At 53.4% G+C, this 26,573-nt stretch overlaps 1 protein-coding gene across 2 annotated transcripts in view; it reads right to left on the minus strand.

The window, feature by feature from the left end:
* Positions 1-96: 96 nt before the first annotated feature.
* The window catches only part of ece2b (endothelin converting enzyme 2b), a 33,153-nt gene continuing 6,676 nt past the window's right edge, over positions 97-26,573 (minus strand). Inside the window, exons 3-20 of one of the 2 annotated variants that reach the window (XM_084674283.1) lie at positions 17,092-17,178; positions 14,085-14,229; positions 13,681-13,896; positions 11,695-11,819; positions 10,294-10,440; positions 10,141-10,206; positions 9,809-9,997; positions 8,148-8,290; positions 7,618-7,732; positions 6,530-6,640; positions 6,075-6,173; positions 5,868-5,945; positions 5,595-5,698; positions 4,333-4,443; positions 4,134-4,201; positions 3,790-3,980; positions 3,294-3,389; positions 97-3,146 (exon numbers count right to left, since the gene is read on the minus strand). In XM_084674283.1, the coding sequence (XP_084530409.1) occupies positions 2,970-3,146; positions 3,294-3,389; positions 3,790-3,980; positions 4,134-4,201; positions 4,333-4,443; positions 5,595-5,698; positions 5,868-5,945; positions 6,075-6,173; positions 6,530-6,640; positions 7,618-7,732; positions 8,148-8,290; positions 9,809-9,997; positions 10,141-10,206; positions 10,294-10,440; positions 11,695-11,819; positions 13,681-13,896; positions 14,085-14,229; positions 17,092-17,178 (2,268 nt within the window). In that variant the 3' untranslated portion in view covers positions 97-2,969. Of the gene's footprint in view, positions 3,147-3,293; positions 3,390-3,789; positions 3,981-4,133; positions 4,202-4,332; positions 4,444-5,594; positions 5,699-5,867; positions 5,946-6,074; positions 6,174-6,529; positions 6,641-7,617; positions 7,733-8,147; positions 8,291-9,808; positions 9,998-10,140; positions 10,207-10,293; positions 10,441-11,694; positions 11,820-13,680; positions 13,897-14,084; positions 14,230-15,108; positions 15,281-17,091; positions 17,179-26,573 lie in introns of those variants that run through there. The other variant, XM_084674284.1, reaches the window with a different exon arrangement.

The following is a 26,573-nucleotide window of genomic DNA, read 5'->3' on the forward strand; positions in this document are numbered from 1 at the left end:
AATGTTGTACTACGCGTTGGGGTGGGAGGAGTTTGTGGGGAGGTGAGGGGGTGGGAAGGAGGGAGGAGGTGGGGGGTTGGGAGGAGGGAGGTGGGGGGTTGGGAGGAGGGAGGTGGGGGGAGGTGAGGGGTGAGGAGGAGAGTTTGGGTCTTAGCTGTCCCCATACCAGATGCAGCTGCTGAGGAGGTTTTTCATTTATTTTTTATCAAAAAGACATAAAACAAATCCTAGCAAAATAACACTGTGAAAGTGTAAAAATCACTCGAATGGATGTCACAATTACAGAAGAGAAACGTAGCACATACGATCAGAACACAACCCCGAAAAATTAAATAAGGCAGATTCCCACAACATGATTACACAGGTACACCAGAGAGGGCTGGATGTGCAGATGCCACAGCGACCAGGTGCCACGGTGACAAGGAGCACGGTCACAAACCGTGTCTTATTAATACAAAGATAGTTAATCTGACTGTCTGATTTGTCACAGAATGTACTGGATTGGAGGACATGTTTTGCGAGTGATTTTTTTATTTCATCACATCAGCCAATCGCCTCATAGAAATGCGGGTCACATGGTGTCAGACAGCAGCCAATCGCCACACAGAACCGCAGGTCACATGGCAGATAGCCACCTAAGTGGTGAGAGAAGCAAGCAGAGCTGTGTTGGACACGAAGCCTTCGGCTCAGAGATAAAACACTTAACGGATAATTAAAGGCTTTGTACACACTTTCAAGTTTAAAATGTTCACTATATGTATATATATCTATATCTTTTTCAGTAAATACTTAAGGCTGATTACCCATCTACCCCCGACCCGAACGCAAGTCTGCTAAGAAGTGTGACACCTCGACCCAGGGGTCACACCGAAAGGGAGTTTGCTCAGAGGAAGCCACCGACAAGTTATGAATGAAAAAACGTAAACAACAACATCCATCCAGACTGGATGTTTTCAGAGTGTTAAAGAAAGATTCTGCGGCCATGTGGTCACGTTCAGCCCCAACAGGACCAGGAAGTGAAGACGCACCATGGTCACATTCAGCCCCAACAGGACCAGGAAGTGAAGACGCACGGGCATCGCCACGGAGACGAGCGGGCATCGCCGCGGAGACGAGCGGGCATCGCCGCGGAGACGAGCGACGCCAGCTGGATTTGGCCGATAAGACGCGGGTGGAGAAGAAGATGGTGTTGACGGGGGAGGCGTGACGGAGGAGGGGAGGGCGGAGGAAGGACAGAGTGTTCCCCATCTCTACTAGACTCCTCGTCATGAGGAGTAAAACATCTATGACTGAGACATGACTGGAAAGAGTCTGCAGTGAAATCAAGGTGTCTTACATGGTTACGACCCCGACAGCTACTCAGTCGGCACACACACCCACACCCACACACACACACACCCACACACACCCCTGCCTTAGCACTTTGGAGAAGATAATGTCAAAACAAATGAACTATTTACACATCGCTTCATCAACATTCAAATCAAATGCGTCTGTTGTCTTTAAGTGGTTGACAGTTGAAATAACGTCTGCCATGCTGACAGGATAGGTGAACACCATAAGGGGGAGGAGCTTGTATGAACATCCTGTGAATTATCTACCTCTCTGTCTCTCCCTCACTCACACACGCACACGCACACACACACACAATCTTTCTCTATTGAAAGCAGACATCTTAACTTAAGTAAACATCTACTAGACTAGACTGTGAGTTGGATCATACACATTTCCAAGTCAACTAACAAGCAAACCAGAAGAAACCAGACAAGCACAAGAGCAGAACTTAATCTTTGGCAAAAGCAGTAAAAAAAAAAAAAAAAATCATAAAGGAGAATCTAATTTGAACTTCATCACATCACTGTCCCTATATGTCCGTAAGAACATGTAGAAGAACAGAACGTCGGTGGTGAGTTTCCATGGCGATGCCAGACGCAGTCAGGTGACCAGGTGGCTCTCATCCTGTGACTGTGTGACTTCCTGTCCTGTGCCCCATGTCTCCCCCTAGTGGTACAGAGGTGGAAAAGCAACATGGTCTTTCAGGGGGCCATGTTCATGTCGCTTTGTAGTCTGGTACTCCAATATACAAAGCTATGGACCAGAGGACACTGTGGAAGGTATGGTATATATTCTATAGGTCGTTTCACACTATTTCAGCCCCAGGAAAAAAAGTGCCTTTTTAGCCGCGGGCTAGCTGAGCCGTTAACCTGACGCTAACCTCTAGCTAGCCAGGTTAGCAAAGACATTTTGGAGCTAGTTCCCCAAAGATCTATCAGAACACAGTGCTTAGTCTAGGGCTAACAAATGCTTGAGTGATCAGGCTACGCTAACCCCAAGCTATCTCAAGCATGCAGTCTGCCCGGGGGAGATTCTCTGTGGAGGAGTTGTGAAAAGGTCTTCCGATTCCTGCTGTGAGATCACAGTGAAGCTTCCTCCGCCCTCTCTGTGATGTCACAGAGGGAACCGACCAATGCCTGTGAGGTCACAGTGGTTTCAGCTAGAGTTCTCTGGATTGGACAACAGCTCTGGGTTCGATTGTAAACAGGAAACACAGCAACAGCAACGACACAGAAGCATAGTATTATGTGATCCTGACCCCGCCCCCTTACCAAGTCCAGGAAACAATAAATAAGACATAACTTCACTCCACACAAGGTTGCACAGGGAGGTTGTTGCGAAGGTTTTGTAGAGAGCAGGAACACACCATCCCCTCACTCTGGACACCAACACATCTCTCTCCATCTCGCCTCTAAATCTCAGAATCCTTTGTGCAACTTCAACGACCTGTCATCCAGATTCATGTCCTTCAACTACCACTCCCCCCCCAGTCCCCCCCTCCAAAAAACAACAAAGGACAACTGATGATGACATGTCCGTCCAACATGGGGAATGGGCGTCTCCTCCTCCGTCCAAGCAGCCTCCATGGACAGCGCTCCCTGGTGGCCAGCTGCCCTGTGGCCCCCTGGGGGGCCCTACCACACCTCACAGCGGTGTCCTGAGTTCATGGGGGACCCAGTAGAGCACTGGAAGTGCTCGGCAAAGTCTGGTGAGTTGGAGAGGGTGCCGATGACCCGGAATTTGGGGGGGCTGTGTGGGTCTGTCATGAGACCCTCATGAGCACTCTCTGGTGTCCGTACGGAACACCACACCTGACAACACGGAAGACAAGAAACACACAGACATGTTCAGAAACTATCAAACAGGCCCTGTTGTGTTGTGTCATTTATACTTGTCTGCTAACAGTGAGGTGGTTTGCCAGGGCCTGCACTGGCACCCACTGTAACACCACCACCCACCTGGGCAAAACCCACGAAGAACAGCTGGTCGTTGGTCAGGTTCACCGCCGGGAGCCTTTTCTCCTCACCGTTCTGCTGCGCCCACGTCTTGTAAGCCTGCACAGACCAGCACAGGTTAGCTAGCACAGACCAACACAGGTTAGCTAGCACAGGTTAGCTAGCACAGACCAACACAGGTTAGCTAGCACAGGGTTAGTTTGCACAGACCAATAGGTTAGCTTGCACAGGGTTAGCTTGCACAGACCAACAGGTTAGCTAGTACAGGTTAGCTAGCACAGACCAGCACAGGTTTGCACAGCAACATCCACAACCATACTGCCTAGCTATACTGGAACACAGGAACATCCAGAAGTGCGCTAGCTAACTAAACACAGATTGGCACTGGAACTTTCAGAACCGTGCTAAGAGCAAGCTAGAACAGTCCGCGCGCCAGCACAGCAACAGCCACAACCATGCTAACTAGCTAGCTAGCCATGTACGCTAGGTCACCACTCACATTGTAGGCCGCCTTCAGCCCGCCGTTGTCTGCGATGTTCTCCCCCAGCGTCTGTTTGCCGTTGATGTGCTCCCCGTTGATGGTGTACTGGCTGTACTGCTCCACCATGCACTCGGTCCGGTTCTTAAAGGCTTCCACCGAGGAATTCTGCCACCAGGGTCGAAGGTTCCCGTCTTTGTCGTATTCCCTTCCTTACAGGAGGAGGAAGAAAAACTTAAATTAATCCCAGGGAGTAGGTTTCATTATACAGGCTTTGAAAATTGCTAATCTGTCCCCCCCCCCCCACATGAGGGTGAAGTGCTACAGCATGCTAATGATGCGTTTGTGACGAGAGGGACACTAACCCTGGTCGTCGAAGGCGTGGGTGAGCTCGTGTCCCATCACCACTCCGATGCCCCCGAAGTTGAGAGCTCTGCCGGGAGGTCACAGTCAGCGAAACAAGCAAACACAAACTCACGACAGGAACCCACGTGGCGTGTCAAATGGTTGGTGGCTTTTGGCGCGGGTATACAACCTCCCACACACACACACACACACACTCACTTGGGGTGGTCCTGGGCGTAGAAGGGGGCCTGCAGGATCCCAGCGGGGAACACAATGCCGTTCTTGGTGGGCATGTAGTAGGCGTTGACTGTAGGAGGAGTCATACTCCACCTGGAAGGACACACACCAGAGTCAGACACCAGAGTCACACACCAGAGTCAGACACCAGAGTCACACACCAGAGTCAGACACCAGAGTCAGACACCAGAGTCACACACCAGAGTCACACACCAGAGTCACACACCAGGGTCAGACACCAGAGTCAGACACCAGAGTCACACACCAGAGTCAGACACCAGGGTCACACACCAGAGTCACACACCAGAGTCAGACACCAGAGTCACACACCAGAGTCAGACACCAGAGTCAGACACCAGAGTCAGACACCAGAGTCAGACACCAGAGTCAGACACCAGGGTCACACACCAGAGTCACACACCAGAGTCACACACCAGAGTCACACACCAGAGTCACACACCAGAGTCACACACCAGAGTCACACACCAGAGTCAGACTTTGTGCTGTCCCTTATAATGATCTTACAACACTGTCTGTCAAGAGATCAGGGGTATAGAGAGGTAGAGAGAGAGAGGTAGGGGGGTAGAGAGAGAGGTAAAGAGAGAGAGAGGTAAGGGGGTAGAGAGAGAGAGGTAGAGAGAGAGAGAGGTAAGGGGGTACAGAGAGAGAGGTAGAGAGAGAGAGGTAGAGAGAGAGAGAGGTAGGGGGGTAGAGAGAGAGAGGTAGAGAGAGAGAGAGGTAAGGGGGTAGAGAGAGAGAGGTAGAGAGAGAGAGGTAGAGAGAGAGGTAGGGGGGTAGAGAGAGAGAGGTAGAGAGAGAGAGAGGTAAGGGGGTAGAGAGAGAGAGGTAGAGAGAGGTAGAGAGAGAGAGAGGTAGAGAGAGGTAGAGAGAGAGAGAGGTAGAGAGAGAGAGGTAAGGGGGTAGAGAGAGAGAGAGGTAGAGAGAGAGAGGTAAGGGGGTAGAGAGAGAGGTAGAGAGAGAGAGGTAAGGGGGTAGAGAGAGAGAGGTAGAGAGAGAGAGGCAGAGAGAGAGAGAGGTAGGGGGGTAGAGAGAGAGAGGTAGAGAGAGAGAGAGGTAAGGGGGTAGAGAGAGAGAGGTAGAGAGAGGTAGAGAGAGAGAGAGGGTTAGGGGGTAGAGAGAGAGGTAGAGAGAGGTTAGGGTTAGGGTTAGAGAGAGGGGGTAGAGAGAGGTTAGGGTTAGGGGGTAGAGAGAGGTAGGGTTATGGTTAGGGGGTAGAGACTCACTGGTCTCTGTTGGGGGGCTTGCGGAGCTGGTCAGCCATCACCCTGGCAGAGAAGTTATAGAAGTTCAGCATGTTCTGGAAGAAGCTGTCCTCTGATACATCATACTGAGGGGCAGAGAAGGAGACCAGAACATGAGAGGGGGGAAGAAGATCTTTTATTTACCTCACACACACACACACACACACACACACAATGTGCACACACACACAATGTGCACACACACACCCTGGTAGAGCAGCTGTGGCCAGATGAAGACAGGTCCAGTTAACTCACCCCATCATACACATCATCCAGCTCCTTAGGATCCAGGATGAAGTCAGGGAATCCTATCATGTCATAGATGGCGTCAGCCTAAAGACGAGGTGACCACACACACACAGAAGGGACATGACATAGTAACTGCAGCAACTTCAACAACATGTGACCTTCCACTCCAGTCTGTTATCAGGGGCTGAAGCGATGGCCCCAGCTGCCCCTCACCTTCTCCTTGGCAGCCTGCCTCGTATGCTGGTCCATCCAGTTCAGCTGGTCCAGAGCTGCTTTGAACGCTGTGCGGATCTCGTTGATCATCCCCTCAGCCTGGCGGAGCAGGAGAAGGAGGAGAGAAGAGAGGGGAGAGAGAAGAGGGGGAGAGAGGAGGAGGAGGAGAGGGGAAAGAGGAGGAGGAAAAAGAGCGCAGGAGAGAGGAGGAAGGAAGGCAGTAGAGGAGTAAAGGAAAAGGAGAGAAGAGGACAATTACATTGTTTTAGGATGTGTCAAGTCCTGAAGTTCAGCGGTCCTTCTACAACTGCTACGTTTGATAAAACACAACAGCACACTACTCATTTTAACCACTAGGTGGCACTAGCCAAGCATCGATGACCGCACAGTTCCCCTGTAAAAAAAACAAAACAAACAAACCATCACCGGGGAGAACACAGAAACCAAACACTCACAATCTCCTTGCTGTGTTTGTCGAACGTGGCTTTGACGAACAGAGCTCCAAGAGCGAAGCCAAGAGTGTCGTCTGTGTTCCCAATGCAGGTCTGCCACCTGGGAGTGCAGGACTGAGAGAGAGACATAGAGAGACAGAGAAAGAGACAGGGAGACAGAGAGAGAGAGAGAGAGAGAGAGAGAGACAGAGAGAGAGAGAGAGAGAGAGAGGGAGAGAGACAGAGACAGAGAGAGAGAGAGAGAGAGAGAGAGAGACAGAGAGAGAGAGACAGAGAGAGACAGAGAGAGAGAGAGAGAGAGAGAGACAGAGAGAGAGAGAGAGAGAGGGAGAGAGACAGAGACAGAGAGAGAGACGGAGAGAGAGAGAGACAGAGAGAGAGAGACAGAGAGACAGAGATAGAGACAGAGAAAGAGAGACAGAGAGACAGAGAGAGAGAGACAGAGAGAGGGAGAGAGACAGAGACAGAGAGAGAGAGAGAGAGACAGAGAGAGAGACAGAGAGAGAGAGAGAGAGAGAGGGAGAGAGACAGAGACAGAGAGAGAGAGAGAGACAGAGAGAGAGAGAGAGAGAGAGAGACAGAGAGAGAGAGACAGAGAGAGAGAGAGAGGGAGAGAGACAGAGACAGAGAGAGAGAGAGAGAGACAGAGAGAGAGACAGAGAGAGAGACAGAGAGACAGAGAGAGAGAGAGAGACAGAGAGAGAGAGAGACAGAGAGAGAGACAGAGAGAGAGAGAGAGAGAGAGAGAGAGGGAGAGAGACAGAGACAGAGAGAGAGACAGAGAGAGAGAGAGAGGGAGAGAGACAGAGAGAGACAGAGAGAGAGAGAAAGAGAGAGAGAGACAGAGAGAGAGAGACAGAGAGAGAGAGACAGAGAGAGAGAGACAGAGAGACAGAGAGAGAGAGAGAGAGACAGAGAGAGAGAGAGACAGAGACAGAGACAGAGAGACAGAGGGAAAGACGGAGAGAGAGACGGAGGGAGAGAGAGAGAGAGAGATAAGAACAACAGTATTCTCAGCTGTGGTCCTGAGACGTAAACCACATCTAACCCTTCTTAGAGGCTGCTGTGTGTGTGTGTGTGTGTGTAAACACCTTCTTGGTTCCGTACAGGCTCTCCAGCAGCTTGTCCTGGGCGTTCTCAAAGCGCTGGTCCAGACTGGAGACGCCCTTCTGGACCAGGTTCCACATCATGTAGTTGTTCAGCAGACTGGGGGGAGATAAGGAGAGATGGAGGGGGGAAGACATGAGGGAGGGAGGGAGGGAGGCAGGGAGAGATGGAGGGAGGCAGGGAGAGATGGAGGGAGGCAGGGAGGGAGGGAGGGTTATGCAGAGGAAAGAGAGTGGTGAGTGACTGACATGTAGGACAGACTAAAAACAGGATCTGCTCTGCTTGCTGGTCTGTTGTTCATGCTGGCTGTGTGTTTTTGTGTGTGGTTTAGGTTGTGTGTGTGTCTGTGTGTGTGTGTGTGTGTGTGGAGGTTGTGTGTGTGTGTGTGTGTGTGTGTGGAGGTTGTGTGTGTGTGTGTGTGTGTGGAGGTTGTGTGTGTGTGTGTGTGTGTGTGTGTGGAGGTTGTGTGTGTGTGTATGTGTGTGGTGGAGGTTGTGTGTGTGTGTGAGGTGACCTGCGCTCCGTCCTGTTGATGAGCTCAGACAGCTGCTGCAGGTAGTCCTTGGCGTACACCACCACCGGCTCTGTGCTGTTCAGGTCCAGGGGAGACAGGGCTGAGATCAGGTAGTCCAGCCAATCCACCGCCGGCGCCAGGACCTGGGGGAGGGGCTTAGTCACATCAGGATGGATGCAGGTCCAGAGAGATCTCTCTGGGTTAGATGAAGAGCACTGGACTGGTGGAAAATATGAGAGTGGTATGTGAAGGCAAGAGGATATCTCTCCCTCTCTCCCTCTCTCCCTCTCTCCCTCTCCCTCTCGATATAATGACAGCAGCAGCCCTGACCCTAAGGGAGGTTTAATGCCAAATCCCTTCCTGTACACCCTACTACTCCACTACTGTGGGGGGGGGGGGGGCAGGAGAGACTGGGAGGGGGGGGGGGGGCAGGAGCGACTGGGAGGGGGGGGGGGCAGGAGCGACTGGGAGGGGGGGACCTGGTCTTGGAGTCCGGAGAACTTCCGAAAACGAGTCAATCAGAGACTTGGGTTTGTGGACGCACTTTGAACCCGCCTCTCCACTGTGTTTAAACACACAGGGACAGAACATCTAAACATCTCAGCAGCGTTGCCAAGGACACCGCTTGTTGTTTACGCCTGCAGACGTTCCACGCTGAAGAGTTCAGTTCAACACAAACTGAAACCATGAAGAACATTCAGATATGAATCTGGCCCTGATGCAGGATTGCCATGGTGACGCACGGTGCTGGAAACATGCTGGTATGGGCCAGACAAGGTCTTTACTCAGAGCGCTCCGGCCGCTAGCGTCCTCTCCTCCCACAGCCTGCCACACAGACACAACCACCTGGCAACGGCTCTTGGCAACGGTTGCCCCGGCAACGGTGGGGGGCCTTGGCATACAAAAAAAAGGGGCCCTGGTGCCCTTCTGTTGTGGAGAATACCCAGGGGGCGAGAGACACTCGCTTTCCTACTAGTCTGTTGTGGAGAATACCCAGGGGGCGAGAGACACTCGCTTTCCTACTAGTCTGTTGTGGAGAATACCCAGGGGGCGAGAGACACTCGCTTTCCTACTAGTCTGTTGTGGAGAATACCCAGGGGGCGAGAGACACTCGCTTTCCTACTAGTCTGTTGTGGAGAATACCCAGGGGGCGAGAGACACTCGCTTTCCTACTAGTCTGTTGTGGAGAATACCCAGGGGGCGAGAGACACTCGCTTTCCTACTAGTCTGTTGTGGAGAATACCCAGGGGGCGAGAGACACTCGCTTTCCTACTAGTCTGTTGTGGAGAATACCCAGGGGGCGAGAGACACTCGCTTTCCTACTAGTCTGTTGTGGAGAATACCCAGGGGGCGAGAGACACTCGCTTTCCTACTAGTCTGTTGTGGAGAATACCCAGGGGGCGAGAGACACTCGCTTTCCTACTAGTCTGTTGTGGAGAATACCCAGGGGGCGAGAGACACTCGCTTTCCTACTAGTCTGTTGTGGAGAATACCCAGGGGGCGAGAGACACTCGCTTTCCTACTAGTCTGTTGTGGAGAATACCCAGGGGGCGAGAGACACTCGCTAACATCTAAACACACCCCCCACACACACACCCACACCCCCACACACCCTCACACACACACCCCCACACACCCTCACGCACACCCCCACCCCCCACCTGCAGGTCAGCGATGGTGATCTTGTGGTAGATCTTCTCCTCGTCCCTGCGTTCGTCCTGTGGCACGGTGATGTTGGCGAGCGCCGTCTCAAACTCCAGGATCTGCTGCATCTGCCGCTCTGTGGAGTTCCTCTCTCCGCCCAGCAGCAAGCCCAGCTCCACCATGTAGTCCAGATAGGCCTTCAGAACCTGCGGAGAACCAGAGAACCGGACTATGTTAGACCAGCCTTCAGAACCTGTGGAGAACCAGACTACGTTAGGCCAGCCTTCAGAACCTGCAGACAACCAGAGAGAACCGGACTACATTAGACCATGCCGTCTCCCCTCCTCACCTTCTCATTGGCTGTCTTGTTGAGGTAATACTCGCGGGAGGGCAGAAACAACCCCGATTGGTCCACCTAGCAGGAAGAAATCCACAGGTGAGAAAAACCGACCAATCCCCTGGCTGGGTGACAGGAAAGGAGGAGCGTTGCGACAGGAAGCACCTGGATGACGTTGCTGTTGGAGTTCTTGGGGTCCACACTGACGCCCACAGTAAAGAAGGGTTGGGCCCGGTACGGTCCTGACACCATCTTCAGAACCTCCATGAAGTTGTCCTGATCCCACGGCCCTGTGATGTTCCACCCTCCGCTCTGTTACCAGGGAGACAGGCCGGCGGTCAGGCCATTGCAGGGACAGAGGGGTCAAAGGTTATTTGTGTGGCCTTTCATGCATTTCGTAGATGTTCGTCAACAGCAGGACAGGGGAGACATGTTTAGAGATGGTCTTTATCTTTATGATCTCCTCAGACTTGGCTGGTCTGCGAGAACATGGCAGCCTGTCAGAGTGTGCGTCTCACGGTCAGTTAGAAGACAGACCGGGCTATCCAGAAGAGGAGTTAGGGCACTTGACTACAGATCAAGAGGTTGCAGATTCAAATCCCCCACATGTACCATATGTCACTTTGGATACAAGCGCCTGCTATGTGAAAAAAAGATATATTCTTAAGAAAATTAGGGCATGACACTGCAAAAAAATAACGAGAGAGCCAGGACCAGAACAATGGGTGGAATGCTGTTTCCCCCGACCATATCCAGGTAAAATAAACATATGGATTTATCGGAGCGTAGCGGACCGCGGCGCATCACAGATCAATCAGCCCCCCTCCCTCTCTCTGACAACACGTTTTCAATCTCTCCATTTTCTCGTTTCTGAATGCAGACAGACGACCCTGGCTTTCTAACAGCTCGCCGCGTCTATCAGAGACTGCCCAGGAGACGTCTCTCAGAGAGACTGCCGAGGAGACGTCTCTCAGAGAGACTGCCCAGGAGACGTCTCTCAGAGACTGCCACAGGAGACGTCTCTCAGAGACTGCCACAGGAGACGTCTCTCAGAGACTGCCCAGGAGACGTCTCTCAGAGTCTGCCACAGGAGACGTCTCTCAGAGACTGCCACAGGAGACGTCTCTCAGAGTCTGCCACAGGAGACGTCTCTCAGAGTCTGCCACAGGAGACGTCTCTCAAAGTCTGCCACAGGAGACGTCTCTCAGAGTCTGCCACAGGAGACGTCTCTCAGAGTCTGCCACAGGAGACGTCTCTCAGAGTCTGCCACAGGAGACGTCTCTCAGAGTCTGCCACAGGAGACGTCTCTCAGAGTCTGCCACAGGAGACGTCTCTCAGAGTCTGCCACAGGAGACGTCTCTCAGAGTCTGCCCAGGAGACATCTCTCAGAGTCTGCCACAGGAGACAGCAGGACAAAGCAGCAGGTGACGGCTGAAGAACACAATGCTGAAAGCAGTGCGGGAGATGCGTCCTTGGTGTTTAACGGGAAGGGGGGGAGGTGAGGGGGGTAGCAGGGTATGGGGTGCATGGCTTGGGGGGGATATATAGTTTGGAGGTGAGGCATACCTTGGCGATGAGGTCAATGAGAGGCTGAGCTCCCAGCTCGTCGATGCGCTGCTCGTTCAGACAGGACAGGTAGTAGAACTGGGTCTTCCTCTCTGCCTCGCTGCTGGAGTTGAACGTGCCATTCTCTGAAAGACAGGAAGGAGGAGGGAGAGGGAGAGGGGGGAGGGAGGAGCGGGAGGGAGGAGAGGACGGGGGAGGGAAGGAGAGGGGGGAGGGAGGAGTGGGAGGAGAGGAGGGTGGAGGGAGGGAGGGGGGAGGGAGAGACAGGACCTACATTAGTGTGGCAGAGTGACAAAAGCAGGTCTGGGCCACTGCAGTCTCACTGACACCAAACTGCTGACTGTTCACTGAGAGCAGAAAGAGACTGTGTGTGTGTGTGTGTGTGTGTGTGTGCTATGTGAAGGCCTAACGGGAGGAGACAGACAGGAGGAGACAGACTAACAGCAGAACAGGAGCTACAGGAGTCTGTTGACCTGCCTAGTGTCTACTAGGACTTGACTTCAACAGGAGGGCTACAGACAAACATGTCATTCAAACCCTGAACTCATAACATCTGTGTGCTGTATCCACCCAGCAGCTCTAAATACAAGAATCATTCAAGCCGGGATTCAAACCTTCAACCTCTTGATCTACAGGCCAGTGCTCTTCCCTGAGATATTTCCGCCCCTAGCATTAGCATGCTGCAACAGCAGCTAATAAACTCTAAATGTACATACAGGCTGTTGGGCTAATAACTGGCACTTTTTCTGTTCTGACACACTGCTTACATTTTTCAACTGCTAAAGCACTGAGTGTGGTGTAGTTTGTATTTGTGTATGTGTGTATGTGTGTATGCGTGTATGTGTGTAAAAACAGGGCGTGACCATTCGCAGGGTAGAGAGAGAATGGGAGATGAAACAAAGAGATGGAGAGACAGAGGGATGAAAGGAGGGAGAGAGAGAAATGGAGGGAGAAAGAGATGAAAGGAGAGAGAGAGAGCGAGACAGATAGAGTGGCAAAGAGATGGAGAGAGAGAGAGAGAGAGAGAGAGAGAGAGAGAGAGAGAGAGAGAGAGAGAGAGAGAGAGAGAGAGAGAGAGACAGAGAGGGATGAAAAGAGAGATGTCATACGAGGCATCAAAGCTGCTGCACATCCCAGAGATACCGCTGTCATGGCAACGCACACCGCTGGAAACACGACCGCGGCGGAGCGGCTAAACGAATTATCACACCGAGCAGAAGCCATGTAACCCAGCCCTTTTCGTCAGCAAAACAAGAAAATAGATTTGACTTGACTTGCCCCCCGAACCCTCCTGCACACAGACCATCACACTGGGGGGATCTGGGACAGCTCATGCTTTAGGACTTCATTAAATTCAGCCACTGGAATCCGGAATATTCCACTAGTAAATCAACTCCTCACAGAGGCAGAGAGAGACAAGCTACTGAAGGTGGGTGGGGGGTGGAGGTAACCTTTATCCAGAGGACAGCAGACTGTGTACTGGTGACTAGGCACAATCCCACACCACTGCACAGTCCATTCAGGCATGTTTGTTTTGGGTCTGTGTGCAGCGCTGGCGAGATCTGAGCTGTGAATCTAAGGCTGATCCATGCTGGAGCATGTGTGCTCGTAAGCTGTCACGGCTGTAAACAGACACACTCACACACACAAACCAAGACACACAAACATGGCACGTCGAGAGAGAGAGAGAGAGAGAGAGACAGAGACAGAGACAGAGAGAGAGAGAGAGAGAGAGAGAGAGCGAGAGAGAGCGAGAGAGAGCGAGCGTGTGTGTGTGAGAGAGAGAGAGAGAGAGAGAGAGAGAGAGAGAGAGAGAGAGAGAGAGAGAGAGAGAGAGAGAGAGAGAGAGAGAGAGGGCGTGTGTGTGAGAGAGAGAGAGAGAGAGAGAGAGAGAGAGGGCATGTGTGTGAGAGAGAGAGAGAGAGCGTGTGTGTGAGAGAGAGCGTGTGTGTGTGTGTGTGTGTGAGAGCATGTGTGTGTGCTGACCCAGCAGGTGCTTGAGCAGGGCCTGGTTCTGGTCCCAGATGCTGTTGAAGGTGCTCCAGCGTGAGCGTCCGTCCGGGAGGGGGTTCTTGCGGACCCAGCCCCCGCAGGCGTACTGGTAGAAGTCCTGGCAGGGGTCCACGCTGCGGTCCAGCGCCTCCACGATCTTACTGGCCACCACGATGCAGCCCTCCGTCAAACACAGGCTCCTCTCTGGATCTGGGGATGGCAAAGCACAGCTGGATTCACTACACACACCACACGACAGCTGTCTGTGTGTGTGTGTGTGTGTGTGTGTGTCTGAGGTGCATGTTTGTTTCGGTCTCTGAAACACTTCCAAATACCGCCGACCACTGGCCAGAATTTAAGACCAAAACAATCAAACATCGACCGGTATGTGACACCACCTCGGTTGTAGTGAACGCCGAGGGTGATGGTGCAGCCCAACAGGGCCAGGAGCGAGGCCAGCAGCAGGCCAGAGAGCACCACCTCCATCTGAGTTCTCTGGCCCAGAGGACTCATGAGGTGGATCCCTCCCTTCCTGAACCCCACCTGAGAGAGAGAGACAAGTAGATACAGGTGAGGGGTAGTCAGGTAGATACAGGGGAGGGGTAGACAGGTAGATACAGGGGAGGGGTAGACAGGTAGATACAGGGGAGGGGTAGACAGGTAGATACAGGTGGGAAGGTAGGGTGGAAACTAGGGTTGTGTAAAGTCACAAGTTTTATCGCAATTTCTTTATTGCTCATTTAATTGCGATTATACCTTGAGGATTATCATTTCCTTCTGTGTTAAAATCATAGATTCTAATGTTTTACCTGCCTATATTTCCCTGCGCACCCACGTCTCTTAACCCTAGTTTTACAACCAGTTACACTGTAACTGTTACACACACTGTAATGTAGCTGTGAGGTGGTTCACTGAACTTCCAACTGTACGGGTTGTGCACGGGTTGCAGTGAATTTTTATCTATCTGTGACTTTTTTCAAAACATAATTTAGCATATTAAAGAATTGTGCTTATTACATGACCTGAGGCAAATATGGCTATATGCACACGGCAGTGATAGTCTACGTATTTCCGGGGAAAAGTAGGCCAGATTACTAACCTCTTTTCCAGTTTTAATAACCAGAACAAGTTATGTTAACCCATAGCTCTCTTAACCCTACTCTGATGGTGCTGCTTCTCGCTTTTTCCCCATCGAAGTCGCCCTCACGGAGATCTCTCCCGTTTTCAGATGTCTTACATTACCCATGTATGACAGAACAATTATTTATCTGTTACATTATCGCTGACAATTAGATAATTGAGTATGTTATAAAGCTGCTAAAAATTGTTCACTAGCTAGCCTAGCTAGTGATAGCTAGCTACTTTTACAGTGAGAGTCCAATAAACCTCAGTAGCTAATTGTCGACGAAACGCCAAACTTACAATTTTAACCCCTTTTCCCGCTTGAAGGGCAGCAACATAGAACCGCATGTACGTCGTTAATTGTCATTTTGGGAAGTTCACCCAAACATTTATCGGAAATGGTTGACCCAGCTCAGGGGCGAATCTAGGTTCCCACTTTTGGGGGGGCTAAGCCCCGAGATAAAACGTATTATTTTTCCTGTGACCCAACAAAACTAGGGGGGTCTGGGGGCATGTTCCCCAGAATACATTTTTGAAAATATCCTTTTAAATAGTGTCCTCTAGTGGGATTTAGGAAGATAAATTAACACATTTAGATAAAAAAATAAAATAAAATAAAATTACTTAAAAAAAAAAATTATAACAAAAATGTTGGTGGGGGGCTAATGAAACTTTTGGGGGGGCTCCAACCCCCAACAATTAAAGCTTCAGAAATTCAAACAAAACAACTTCTGCTCAAATTCGAATGGTGAAATTCAGATCCCAAAAAATCGAACCAAAAACATTTGAGCGGAAAAAATTCAGATAGAGTCTGTATGCAATCGAACCATGTCACTTCTCCAAGAAGGGTCCAACTACAGACCTCTCTCCTCAGGCCCCTCTCATCCAGGTGTAGCTGCAGGCAGTCTTACATGCAGATCAGTCATCCAATCACAGCCTGGGATTCTGAGAAGAGGTACGGTCTGAAGCAAGCAATACCTTGGTATCCCGGCTGTTGCATTTTTTTGGGCTCTAATTTTTTCGGCTCAAATTTAATCAGCTGGAATTTAGCTGGAATTTTGTAACTGAATTTCACCATTCGAATTTCAGCACCCTGGATTTTGTTCTGTTTGAATTTCTGAAGCTTTAATTTTTTGATCAGATTATTTTGAATTGAAGAGGTGAATTCAAAACCAACAAATGTCAATATTAAGTATTCAATAGCTTTTAAAACTTTGTCACTGATTTGCTTCCATACGTATCTCTACTACACGCCTAAAAATGCTGTAAAAATTGTGAGTTTCGCAATGTAGAAATCGCGTATGCTCACATGTCAAAATTATTTTATGAACGTGAATTTTGATGAACGCCATTAATTAAGTGGGGGCAGGTCAGGGGGTGAGGGAGTGGGGGCAGGTCAGGGGGTGAGGGAGTGGGGGCAGGTCAGGTGGAGAGGGAGTGGGGGCAGGTCAGGGGGTGAGGGAGTGGGGGCAGGTCAGGGGGTGAGGGAGTGGGGGCAGGTCAGGGGGTGAGGGAGTGGGGGCAGGTCAGGGGGTGAGGGAGTGGGGGCAGGTCAGGTGGAGAGGGAGTGGGGGCAGGTCAGGTGGAGAGGGAGTGGGGGCAGGTCAGGGGGTGAGGGAGTGGGGGCAGGTCAGGGGGTGAGGGAGTGGGGGCAGGTCAGGGGGTGAGGGAGTGGGGGCAGGTCAGGGGGTGAGGGAGTGGGGGCAGGTCAGGGGGTGAGGGAGTGGGGGCAGGTCAGGGGGTGAGGGAGTGGGGGCAGGTCAGGTGGAGAGGGAGTGGGGGCAGGTCAGGGGGTGAGGGAGTGGGGGCAGGTCAGGGGGTGAGGGAGTGGGGGCAGGTCAGGGGGTGAGGGAGTGGGGGCAGGTCAGGTGGAGAGGGAGTGGGGGCAGGTCAGGGGGTGAGGGAGTGGGGGCAGGTCAGGGGGTGAGGGAGTGGGGGCAGGTCAGGTGGAGAGGGAGTGGGGGCAGGTCAGGGGGAGAGGGAGTGGGGGCAGGTCAGGTGGAGAGGGAGTGGGGGCAGGTCAGGGGGTGAGGGAGTGGGGGCAGGTCAGGGGGTGAGGGAGTGGGGGCAGGTCAGGGGGTGAGGGAGTGGGGGCAGGTCAGGAACACAGGTGTCCGTTCGTTTCCCTTTACCAACAATCACTTTCACAAGCATCTCAGCGTCTATAAGAAGTATTGATTTTGTCCAGTTCACAGTGCATGAAGGCCTGCAACTACCCAAACTTTCAAGCCATAACTGTACTGTAGGACAGTGAGATCTCTACTCCTCCTCTGGTAGCCTCACCTCCATGCTGTCAGGGGACAGGCCACCATCAGCAGGGTGGTCAGACACCTCATCCTCCTCAAAGGTTGCTCGCTTGTAGCTGGACATCTGCAGGGAGAGGAGAGGGTTAGCAGGGAGTAGAGGAGAGAGGGTTAACATCAGGGACGAGAGAGGAGAGGGTTAACTGGGAGGAGAGGAGAGAGGGTTAACATCAGGGACGAGAGAGGAGAGGGTTAACTGGGAGGAGAGGAGAGAGGGTTAACATCAGGGACGAGAGAGGAGAGGGTTAACTGGGAGGAGAGGAGAGAGGGTTAACATCAGGGACGAGAGAGGAGAGGGTTAACTGGGAGGAGAGGAGAGAGGGTTAACATCAGGGACGAGAGAGGAGAGGGTTAACTGGGAGGAGAGGAGAGAGGGTTAACATCAGGGACGAGAGAGGAGAGGGTTAACTGGGAGGAGAGGAGAGAGGGTTAACATCAGGGACGAGAGAGGAGAGGGTTAACTGGGAGGAGAGGAGAGAGGGTTAACATCAGGGACGAGAGAGGAGAGGGTTAACTGGGAGGAGAGGAGAGAGGGTTAACATCAGGGACGAGAGAGGAGAGGGTTAACTGGGAGGAGAGGAGAGAGGGTTAACATCAGGGACGAGAGAGGAGAGGGTTAACTGGGAGGAGAGGAGAGAGGGTTAACATCAAGGACGAGAGAGGAGAGGGTTAACTGGGAGGAGAGGAGAGAGGGTTAACATCAGGGACGAGAGAGGAGAGGGTTAACTGGGAGGAGAGGAGAGAGGGTTAACATCAGGGACGAGAGAGGAGAGGGTTAACTGGGAGGAGAGGAGAGAGGGTTAACATCAGGGACGAGAGAGGAGAGGGTTAACTGGGAGGAGAGGAAAGGGTTAACTGGGAGGAGAGGAGAGAGGGTTAACATCAGGGACGAGAGAGGAGAGGGTTAACTGGGAGGAGAGGAGAGAGGGTTAACTGGGAGGAGAGGAGAGAGGGTTAACTGGGAGGAGAGGAGAGAGGGTTAACTGGGAGGAGAGGAGAGAGGTGAGGGACAAGAGAGATGGAAAAGAAAGAAAGGGATGAGAGAGGAGTGAGAGACAGATTCTAAATGAGTTAGAAAACCCAGAGGGAGAATAGACAAACTTGAAGAAAGAAAAAGGGAGGAGGAGGGCTGAAAGGGGGGCTGGAATTGGGGCCTGGGAAGGGGGGCTGGGAAGGGGGTCTGGGAAGGGGGTCTGGGAAGGGGGGCTGGGGAGGGGGGCTGAGAAAGAAGGGGGGCTGGGAAGGGGGAGGCGGCTCCTGCAGTTCGTCACGATGTGTTAGCCTGCCCTCACACACACTCTGAGCCTTAATGGAACACAGAACCGTGTGTGTGTGTGTGTGTGTGTAAGAACGGCTTGACATCGGCACCTCCTCTCTGGGAGGTATCTAATAGGATATCACAGTACAGACTGTTCTATATTCCAAACCAGTGATCCCCCTCCTGCTCCCCCCCCCTCCTGCTCCCCCCCCTCCTGCTCCCCCCCCTCCTGCTCCCCCCCTCCTGCTCCCCTCCCCTCCCCCTCCTCCTCCGTCAGAGGAAGGTTCTCAGACACAGACCCACAGGGCTGAGTCCCTAACCCTCTGTTTATTGAAAACCTCTTGATTTACAAGATAGGCACACCCCCCCCCCCCCTCCAACCACATACATGCACACGCACGCATCTATAGCTCAGTAAGTTTCCTTGTATCATTTACATACTGTACTTACTACTACATTTAATATAGTCGATTCTTACGACACCTAATAACTAGACATGCCTCTTCTATGTACTAGATATCTACAATCCATAACATCTGCTCTCTACACACTCGCCTCCATGAACAGACCACAGCTGTTTCCAGCTCCCTGGCGGATCCACAACCGCCTGCATGACAGCCTGGGAACCACCTCCACACCCCTGCACAAGGGCTCCCCTCTCCTCTAGTCTGTACAGGGGCTCCCCTCTCCTCTAGTCTGTACAGGGGCTCCCCTCTCCTCCCCTCTCCTCTAGTCTGTACAGGGGCTCCCCTCTCCTCTAGTCTGTACAGGGGCTCCCCTCTCCTCCCCTCTCCTCTAGTCTGTACAGGGGCTCCCCTCTCCTCCCCTCTCCTCTAGTCTGTACAGGGGCTCCCCTCTCCTCCTCTCTTCTCCCTCCTTTCCTACCCTCTCTCCCCTTTACTCTCCCTCCTTTCCTACCCTCTCCTCTTTTCTTTCCCTCCCCTCTCTGTCCTCTCTTCTCCCCTCCCTCCTCTCCTCTCCCTCCCCTCTCCTCTTCCTCCTCTAATCCCTTCTCTGTCGAGAGGGGCTCTTGTCCGTAATGGATGACGTTCCTAACATCTTTAGCTCATCTAAACAACCTCTCAAGCTAAATATCACAGTGCATTTACAAGCTGTCCGTCTACCCATCCCTCCATCCTTCCATCCTGCTACACAGGGGGTCTGTGCATGGTCATGTGTTCGCAGATTCACCTCCAGGCAACTCCCACCCCTTCTAACATTCTATGTTTAACCTCCATGTGATCGATTTCTCGTTTTCCCTGAAACAAGTCTTTGGTCGGGTTCATGTTTCTCCGAGCATCTGTTTACGGTTCTCTCTGTTCACATGACGACCTGCGAGGCGGCGGAACGCCTGTGGGAATTCCCCCGGCGCCATTTAAACACAAACTAAGGGATCTCTTTAATAAGACCTCTTCTGTCAGACTGAGTTGTGGTTACTCAGAGAGGAACATTCTTCTGTGTGTGTGAGTGTGTGTGTGTGTGTGTGTGTACAGGCCTGCTCCTGGTTGTGTCCCACCAGGTTGTCATCCTCAGCAGGAAGCTGATAAACACAACATGCACACGCACACTGGCACCACGGTCTCCATGGTGACGAGGCCGAGCTTCAATCCCCCTGGTGAGAGATGTGCTCTCTCTCTCTCTCTCTCTCTCTCTCTCTCTCTCTCTCTCTCTCTCTCTCTCTCTCTCTCTCTCTCTCTCTCTCTCTCTCTCTCTCTCTCCCTCTCCCTCCCTCCCTCCCTCCCTCCCTCTCTCTCTCCCCCCCCTCTCTCTCTCCCCCCCCCCTCTCTCTCTCTCTCCTCCACCAGACCAGGACGTTACTAAGCCTCTGATATCGACGACCATCAGACAGAGTACAGAGGCATGGCAGAGTGCGTGCGAGAGTGTGCATGTGTGGGTCTACGTGCGTGTGAGTGTGTGTGTGTGTATTAGTGTGAGTGTGTATTAGTGTGAGTGTGTATTAGTGTGTGTGTGTATTAGTGTGTGTTTCTGTGAGTGTGTATTAGTGTGTATTAGTGTGAGTGTGTATTAGTGTGAGCGTGTATTAGTGTGAGTGTGTGTGAGTGTGGTCTGTGACACTGGCAGGATGACCTCATAACTCTCCCTCCTCTGAACAGCCTAACGGCACTAAAACTACTCTGTCTGTCCAGTACATGAACCCCCTCCCTCCCTCCCTCCCTCCCTCCCTCCCTCCCTCCCTCCCTCCCTCCCTCCGCCCCACCCCCCATCTCTATCAGACTGATCACAGGAAACACTTCCTGTTTTAACTACTACTATTTAAACTCCTCATAGAAGAACCCCCTCCCCCCCACACACACACACACACACACAGACCACACACACACACCTTGTCTCTTTCTGTCCTCCACACCTCCACACACACACACCCTCTCCTCTGATCTCTGACCAACATGAAGTCATTTCCACACAGAGGATTGTCTCATAGGAAAGGGTTTGGCACCGGAGTGGAGGAGAGGAGGATGTGCAGTTGGAAAAGACAGGAGGGTGACAACACACACGCACTGGGCGTGTGTGTGAACATGTGTGTATCTGTGTGTGCATCTACCTCTGAGTGTGTGTGTATCTGTGTGTGTGTGTATCTCCCATCTTGCTGTGCTCCTCTCCTCCCCCCGGTGAAACACAACACTGACAACCAACTATTTAACTCTTCTCCTTGTCACATGACCCCACTCCATGGAACTCCTGCGCACAACGTTTCCACAGCAACAGCCCGGGGGCGGTCACGTGACCCTGCCAGCTCCCTCAAAATCAAAGCAATGTGTTCCATCCCCCGCCTGATTGGATAGCAGGCGGTCAAAACAGCTGCTGTCTGGCCAATGAGAAGCGCCCCTCCAGAAACAGCTGGAGGGGTCAGGTGGGACCAGTGGAACAGTAACGTTGTGGAGGCTTACTGGAAGTCAAACCACAGGAGGTCTGGGGTTCCACCTCAGCCAACAGTTGCAGAACCAGGCTAGGCCCTGCTGGAACCAAAACAGGCAGAACTGACCGACAAGCTGGCAGCATCCACACACACACACACAGAGAACCATCTGGAGAATTAAGTTCTCCTCAGTGAGGAGAGAAACAGGAACTGAAGCTGACATGCTAGCTAGCATGCTAGAGCTAAGAGAGGTGGAGGGAGAGACAGTCTGAGAAAGAGAGAGATGGAGGGAGAGAGAGAGAGATGGAGGGAGAGAGAGAGATGGAGGGAGAGAGAGAGAGATGGAGGGAGAGATGGAGAGTGAGGGAGAGAGGGGGGAGGGAGAGATGGAGAGGGAGGGAGAGATGGAGAAAGAGGAGGAGGGAGTGGCAGAGCAGAGGGAGATGGGAGGAAGGGGGAGGAAGGGGAGGGCTTCCCCGGGCTCTAGGAGCAGAGCGGAATGTAATTGTTTGAAGTGGTTTCCTGTGGAGTGTTTTTAACAGGAAGCGGCGTTGGTGGAGACGGCCTGGCATGCCCCACCCCCTCCCTCCTCCCTCCTCCCTCCTCCCTCCCATGAGACCTCCCCACCCTGCCTCACCTCGCCACCACAGGGGTCAGCGTACACCCCCCCCCCCCTCCTGTTCACACTCTCACGCACAGCAGGCGTTGTGTTATCCACACCCACACTGCAAGAGTATCAGCCATAACAACCATACATTCAGTACTGTAGACACGTCCACACCCACACTGCAAGAGTATCAACCATAACAACCATACATTCAGTACTGTAGACACGCAGACAGAATGTATGTGTATGTGCATACACAGTCCTAGGTGGAACACTGACCAGCAGAGGAGGAGAGGAGGAGAGGAGGAGAGGAGGAGAGGAGGAGAGGAGGAGAGGGCTGGGGATGAGGAGAGGAAAAGGTGGATAGAAGAGAGGAGAGGAGTAGAGAGTAGGATATAGGAAAAGAGGAGAAGGAGAGGAGGGGAGGAGAGAGGAGATTTTGTATATTTTTTATTTAACCTTTATTTAACCAGGAAGAATCATTTAAGAACAAATTATTCTCTCCAAAGATGGCCTGGCAAAAAGCAAAAGCTTTTTGAGGGAGAGGGGAAGAGGGCTATGGAACAAAACTCTGGTTAAAAGCACAACGGCACACACAGATTAAAGAGGGAGAGGGGAGGAGAAGAGAGGAGAGTGGAGGAGAAGAGGAGGAGGAGAAAAGAAGAGAGGAGGTACAGGGGTAGACGAAGAGAGGAAAGGAGAAGAGGAGGAGGAGAAGAGAGGAGAGGACGTACAGGGGTAGACGAAGAGAGGAAAGGAGAAGAGGAGGAGGAGAAGAGAGGAGAGGAGGTACAGGGGTAGACGAAGAGAGGAAAGGAGAAGAGGAGGTACAGGGGTAGACGAAGAGAGGAAAGGAGAAGAGGAGGAGGAGAAGAGAGGAGAGGAGGTACAGGGGTAGACGAAGAGAGGAAAGGAGAAGAGGAGGTACAGGGGTAGACGAAGAGAGGAAAGGAGAAGAGGAGGGGAGAGGATTCACAAAGACAGTCATGGAGGGAGGGGCAGTGTGTCAATCCCCCCCCAAGACAAGGTACCCAGACACACAGCCGCCAACAGCCAGGGGTGGGGTCCACCTCACAAAACACAAATAATCAGCGTCCAAAGCATCGTTCTCACGCACACACACAGACACACACACACACACACAGACACACACACACAGACACACACACACACACAGACACAGACACACACACACAGACACATACACGTACCATAGACGGCTTACACACGTCACAACCGCCCACACCACACACACGTCACATCCGCCCACACACACCAAATATTTGCAGACAGAATAAATAAAAAGAGCCCTAAAGCGTCATCTCCAGTTTCAGTTCGAACTTTGACAAGTTAAGAATTGTGGGTGTCCTTCATAAACACACACACACACGAATCTAGAAGGCCTTCACAAACCCTGACACACTAACCCTGAAGCCATTCATAAACACACACACACACACACTAACCCTGAAGTCCGTCTTAAACACACACACTAACCCTGAAGTCCGTCTTAAACACACACACTGACCCTGACTACAAGAAGCCTGAGGGAGGTTTTAAAGTTGCTCATCACTGTCAGCTGTGAGACAGACAAAAAAGAGAAAGAGAGTAAGGAGGAAAGGAAATGAAAGATGGACAGAAAGACAGAGAGAGAGACAAACAAAGAGAGACAGAGAGAGAACAAGTGAGAGTGACGGATCTTCCAGATCTTCCAGATCGTTTTGTCTGAGAAGTCGTCTGAGGTCATATCCTGAGGAGATCAGGGGCCTGCAGGAAACTGCTGCCCGGCGGGCCGCAGGGTGTGTCTAATCAAACGGCCCCCATGTGGAGGCCATGACGGCCCCAGCCCCAGCCTCGGGGGGGCAGGCGCATGGCCAGGAGGCTGAGGAAAGGCTGGGAGGCAGGGTAGCGGCTAGAGAGAGGCTGGGAGGCAGGGTAGAGACTAGAGAGAGGCTGGGAGGCAGGGTAGAGGCTAGTGAGAGGCTGGGAGGCAGGGTAGAGGCTAGAGAGAGGCTGGGAGGCAGGGTAGAGGCTAGAGAGAGGCTGGGAAGCAGGGTAGAGGCTAGTGAGAGGCTGGGAGGCAGGGTAGAGGCTAGAGAGAGGCTGGGAGGCAGAGTAGAGGCTAGAGAGAGGCTGGGAGGCAGGGTAGAGGCTAGAGAGAGGCTGGGAGGCAGGGTAGAGGCTATAGAGAGGCTGGGAGGCAGGGTAGAGGCTAGAGAAAGGCTGGGAGGCAGGGTAGAGGCTAGAGAGAGGCTGGGAGGCAGGGTAGAGGCTAGTGAGAGGCTGGGAGGCAGGGTAGAGGCTAGAGAGAGGCTGGGAGGCAGGGTAGAGACTGGATGAGAAGTGCTCTTGTGGGACTGACCTTTTAATGAGCCCTTTGATAGATCCATAAAACACACACACACTCACACACACACACACACACACACAAACACACACACACACACACACACACTCACGCTCACATATAAACACACACACAGATAGCTTGTCCTTTCAGCTTATCTAGTAACGGCAGTCTTAACAGGAAAAAAAACACGCGGAAACGCAACACAAATAAAACAGCCTTGATCAGGACCAGCAGCCAAACCAAACACAACTGTGGTGGAACCACTGGTGCTGACAACATAGCTTCAAACTGCAAATGACATTATGAATATAAGTACATTATTAATATAATTACATTATGAATATAAGTACATTATAAATATGGATGGATTGTGCTATTGAGATGTACACTTGAGTGAGATAGTCAATTCAGTTTGATTCAGTTTGATTCCATTTGATTCAATTCCTCTAATCCTGTGGAGCCTGAACATGACGTGTGTATGTATGGCACAACATACAGCTTCCAACCTCCGCTGAGCGGAAGACAGGGTCCAGCAATCTCCCTCCCTCCTTCCCTCTCTCCTCCCTCCCTCCCTGACCTCCCTCCCTCCCTCCTTACCTCTCTCCTCCCTCCCTCCCTGACCTCCCTCCTCCCTCCCTCCCTCCCTCCCTCCCTGACCTCCCTCCCTCCCTCCCTCCTTACCTCTCTCCTCCCTCACTGACCTCTCTCCTCCCTCCCTCCCTCCCTCCCTCCCTCCCTCCCTCCCTCCCTCCCTCCCTCCCTCCCTCCCTCCCTCCCTGACCTCTCTCCTCCCTCCCTGACCTCTCCCCTCCCTCCCTCCCTCCCTCCCTCCCTCCCTCCCTCCCTCCCTCCCTCCCTCCCTCCCTCCCTGACCTCTCTCCTCCCTCCCTGACCTCTCCCCTCCCTCCCTCCCTCCCTCCCTCCCTCCCTCCCTCCCTCCCTCCCTCACTGACCTCTCTCCTCCCTCCCTCCCTCCCTCCCTCCCTCCCTCCCTCCCTCCCTCCCTCCCTCCCTCCCTGACCTCTCTCCTCCCTCCCTGACCTCTCTCCTCCCTCCCTCCCTCCCTCCCTCCCTCCCTCCCTCCCTCCCTCCCTCCCTACCTCTCTCCTCCCTCCCTCCCTCCCTCCCTCCCTCCCTCCCTGACCTCTCTCCTCCCTCCCTGACCTCTCTCCTCCCTCCCTCCCTCCCTCCCTCCCTCCCTCCCTCCCTCCCTCCCTCCCTCCCTCCCTGACCTCTCTCCTCCCTCCCTGACCTCTCCCCTCCCTCCCTCCCTCCCTCCCTCCCTCCCTCCCTCCCTCCCTCCCTCCCTCCCTCCCTCCCTCCCTCCCTCCCTCCCTCCCTGACCTCTCTCCTCCCTCCCTGACCTCTCCCCTCCCTCCCTCCCTCCCTCCCTCCCTCCCTCCCTCCCTCCCTCCCTCCCTCCCTCCCTGACCTCTCTCCCTCCCTCCCTGACCTCTCCCCTCCCTCCCTCCCTCCCTCCCTCCCTCCCTCCCTCCCTCCTCCTCCCTCCCTCCCTCCCTCCCTCTCCTCCCTCCCTCCCTCCCTAGACCTCTCTCCCTCCCTCCCTGACCTCTCCCCTCCCTCCCTCCCTCCCTCCCTCCCTCCCTCCCTCCCTCCCTCCCTCCCTCCCTCCCTCACTCACTGACCTCTCTCCTCCCTCCCTCCCTCCCTCCCTCCCTCCCTCCCTCCCTCCCTCCCTCCCTCCCTGACCTCTCTCCTCCCTCCCTCTACCTCTCTCCTCCCTCCCTCCCTCCCTCCCTCCCTCCCTCCCTCCCTCCCTCCCTCCCTCCCTCCCTCCCTCCCTGACCTCTCTCCTCCCTCCCTGACCTCTCCCCTCCCTCCCTCCCTCCCTCCCTCCCTCCCTCCCTCCCTCCCTCCCTCCCTCCCTCCCTCCCTGACCTCTCTCCTCCCTCCCTCCCTCCCTCCCTCCCTCCCTCTCTCCCTCCCTCTCCCTCCCTCCCTCCCTCCCTCACTGACCTCTCTCCCTCCCTCCCTCCCTCCCTCCCTCCCTCCCTCCCTCCCTCCCTCCCTCCCTCCCTCCCTCACTCAACTGTATCTCCCTCCCTCCCTCCCTCCCTCCCTCCCTCCCTCCCTCCCTCCCTCCCTCCCTCCCTCCCTCCCTCCCTCACTGCCTAACTGACCTCTCTCCCTCCCTCCCTCCCTCCCTCCCTCCCTCCCTCCCTCCCTCCCTCCCTAACCTCTCTCCCTCCCTCCCTCCCTCCCTCCCTCCCTCCCTCCCTCCCTCCCTCCCTCCCTCCCTCCCTGACCTCTCTCCCTCACTCACTGACCTCTCTCCTCCCTCCCTCCCTCCCTCCCTCCCTCCCTCCCTCCCTCCCTCCCTCCCTCCCTCCCTCCCTGACCTCTCTCCC

The sequence above is a fragment of the Hypomesus nipponensis genome, chromosome 15 (genome assembly GCF_054491055.1).
Source record: "Hypomesus nipponensis isolate SF chromosome 15, ASM5449105v1, whole genome shotgun sequence".
Lineage (NCBI taxonomy): Eukaryota > Metazoa > Chordata > Actinopteri > Osmeriformes > Osmeridae > Hypomesus > Hypomesus nipponensis.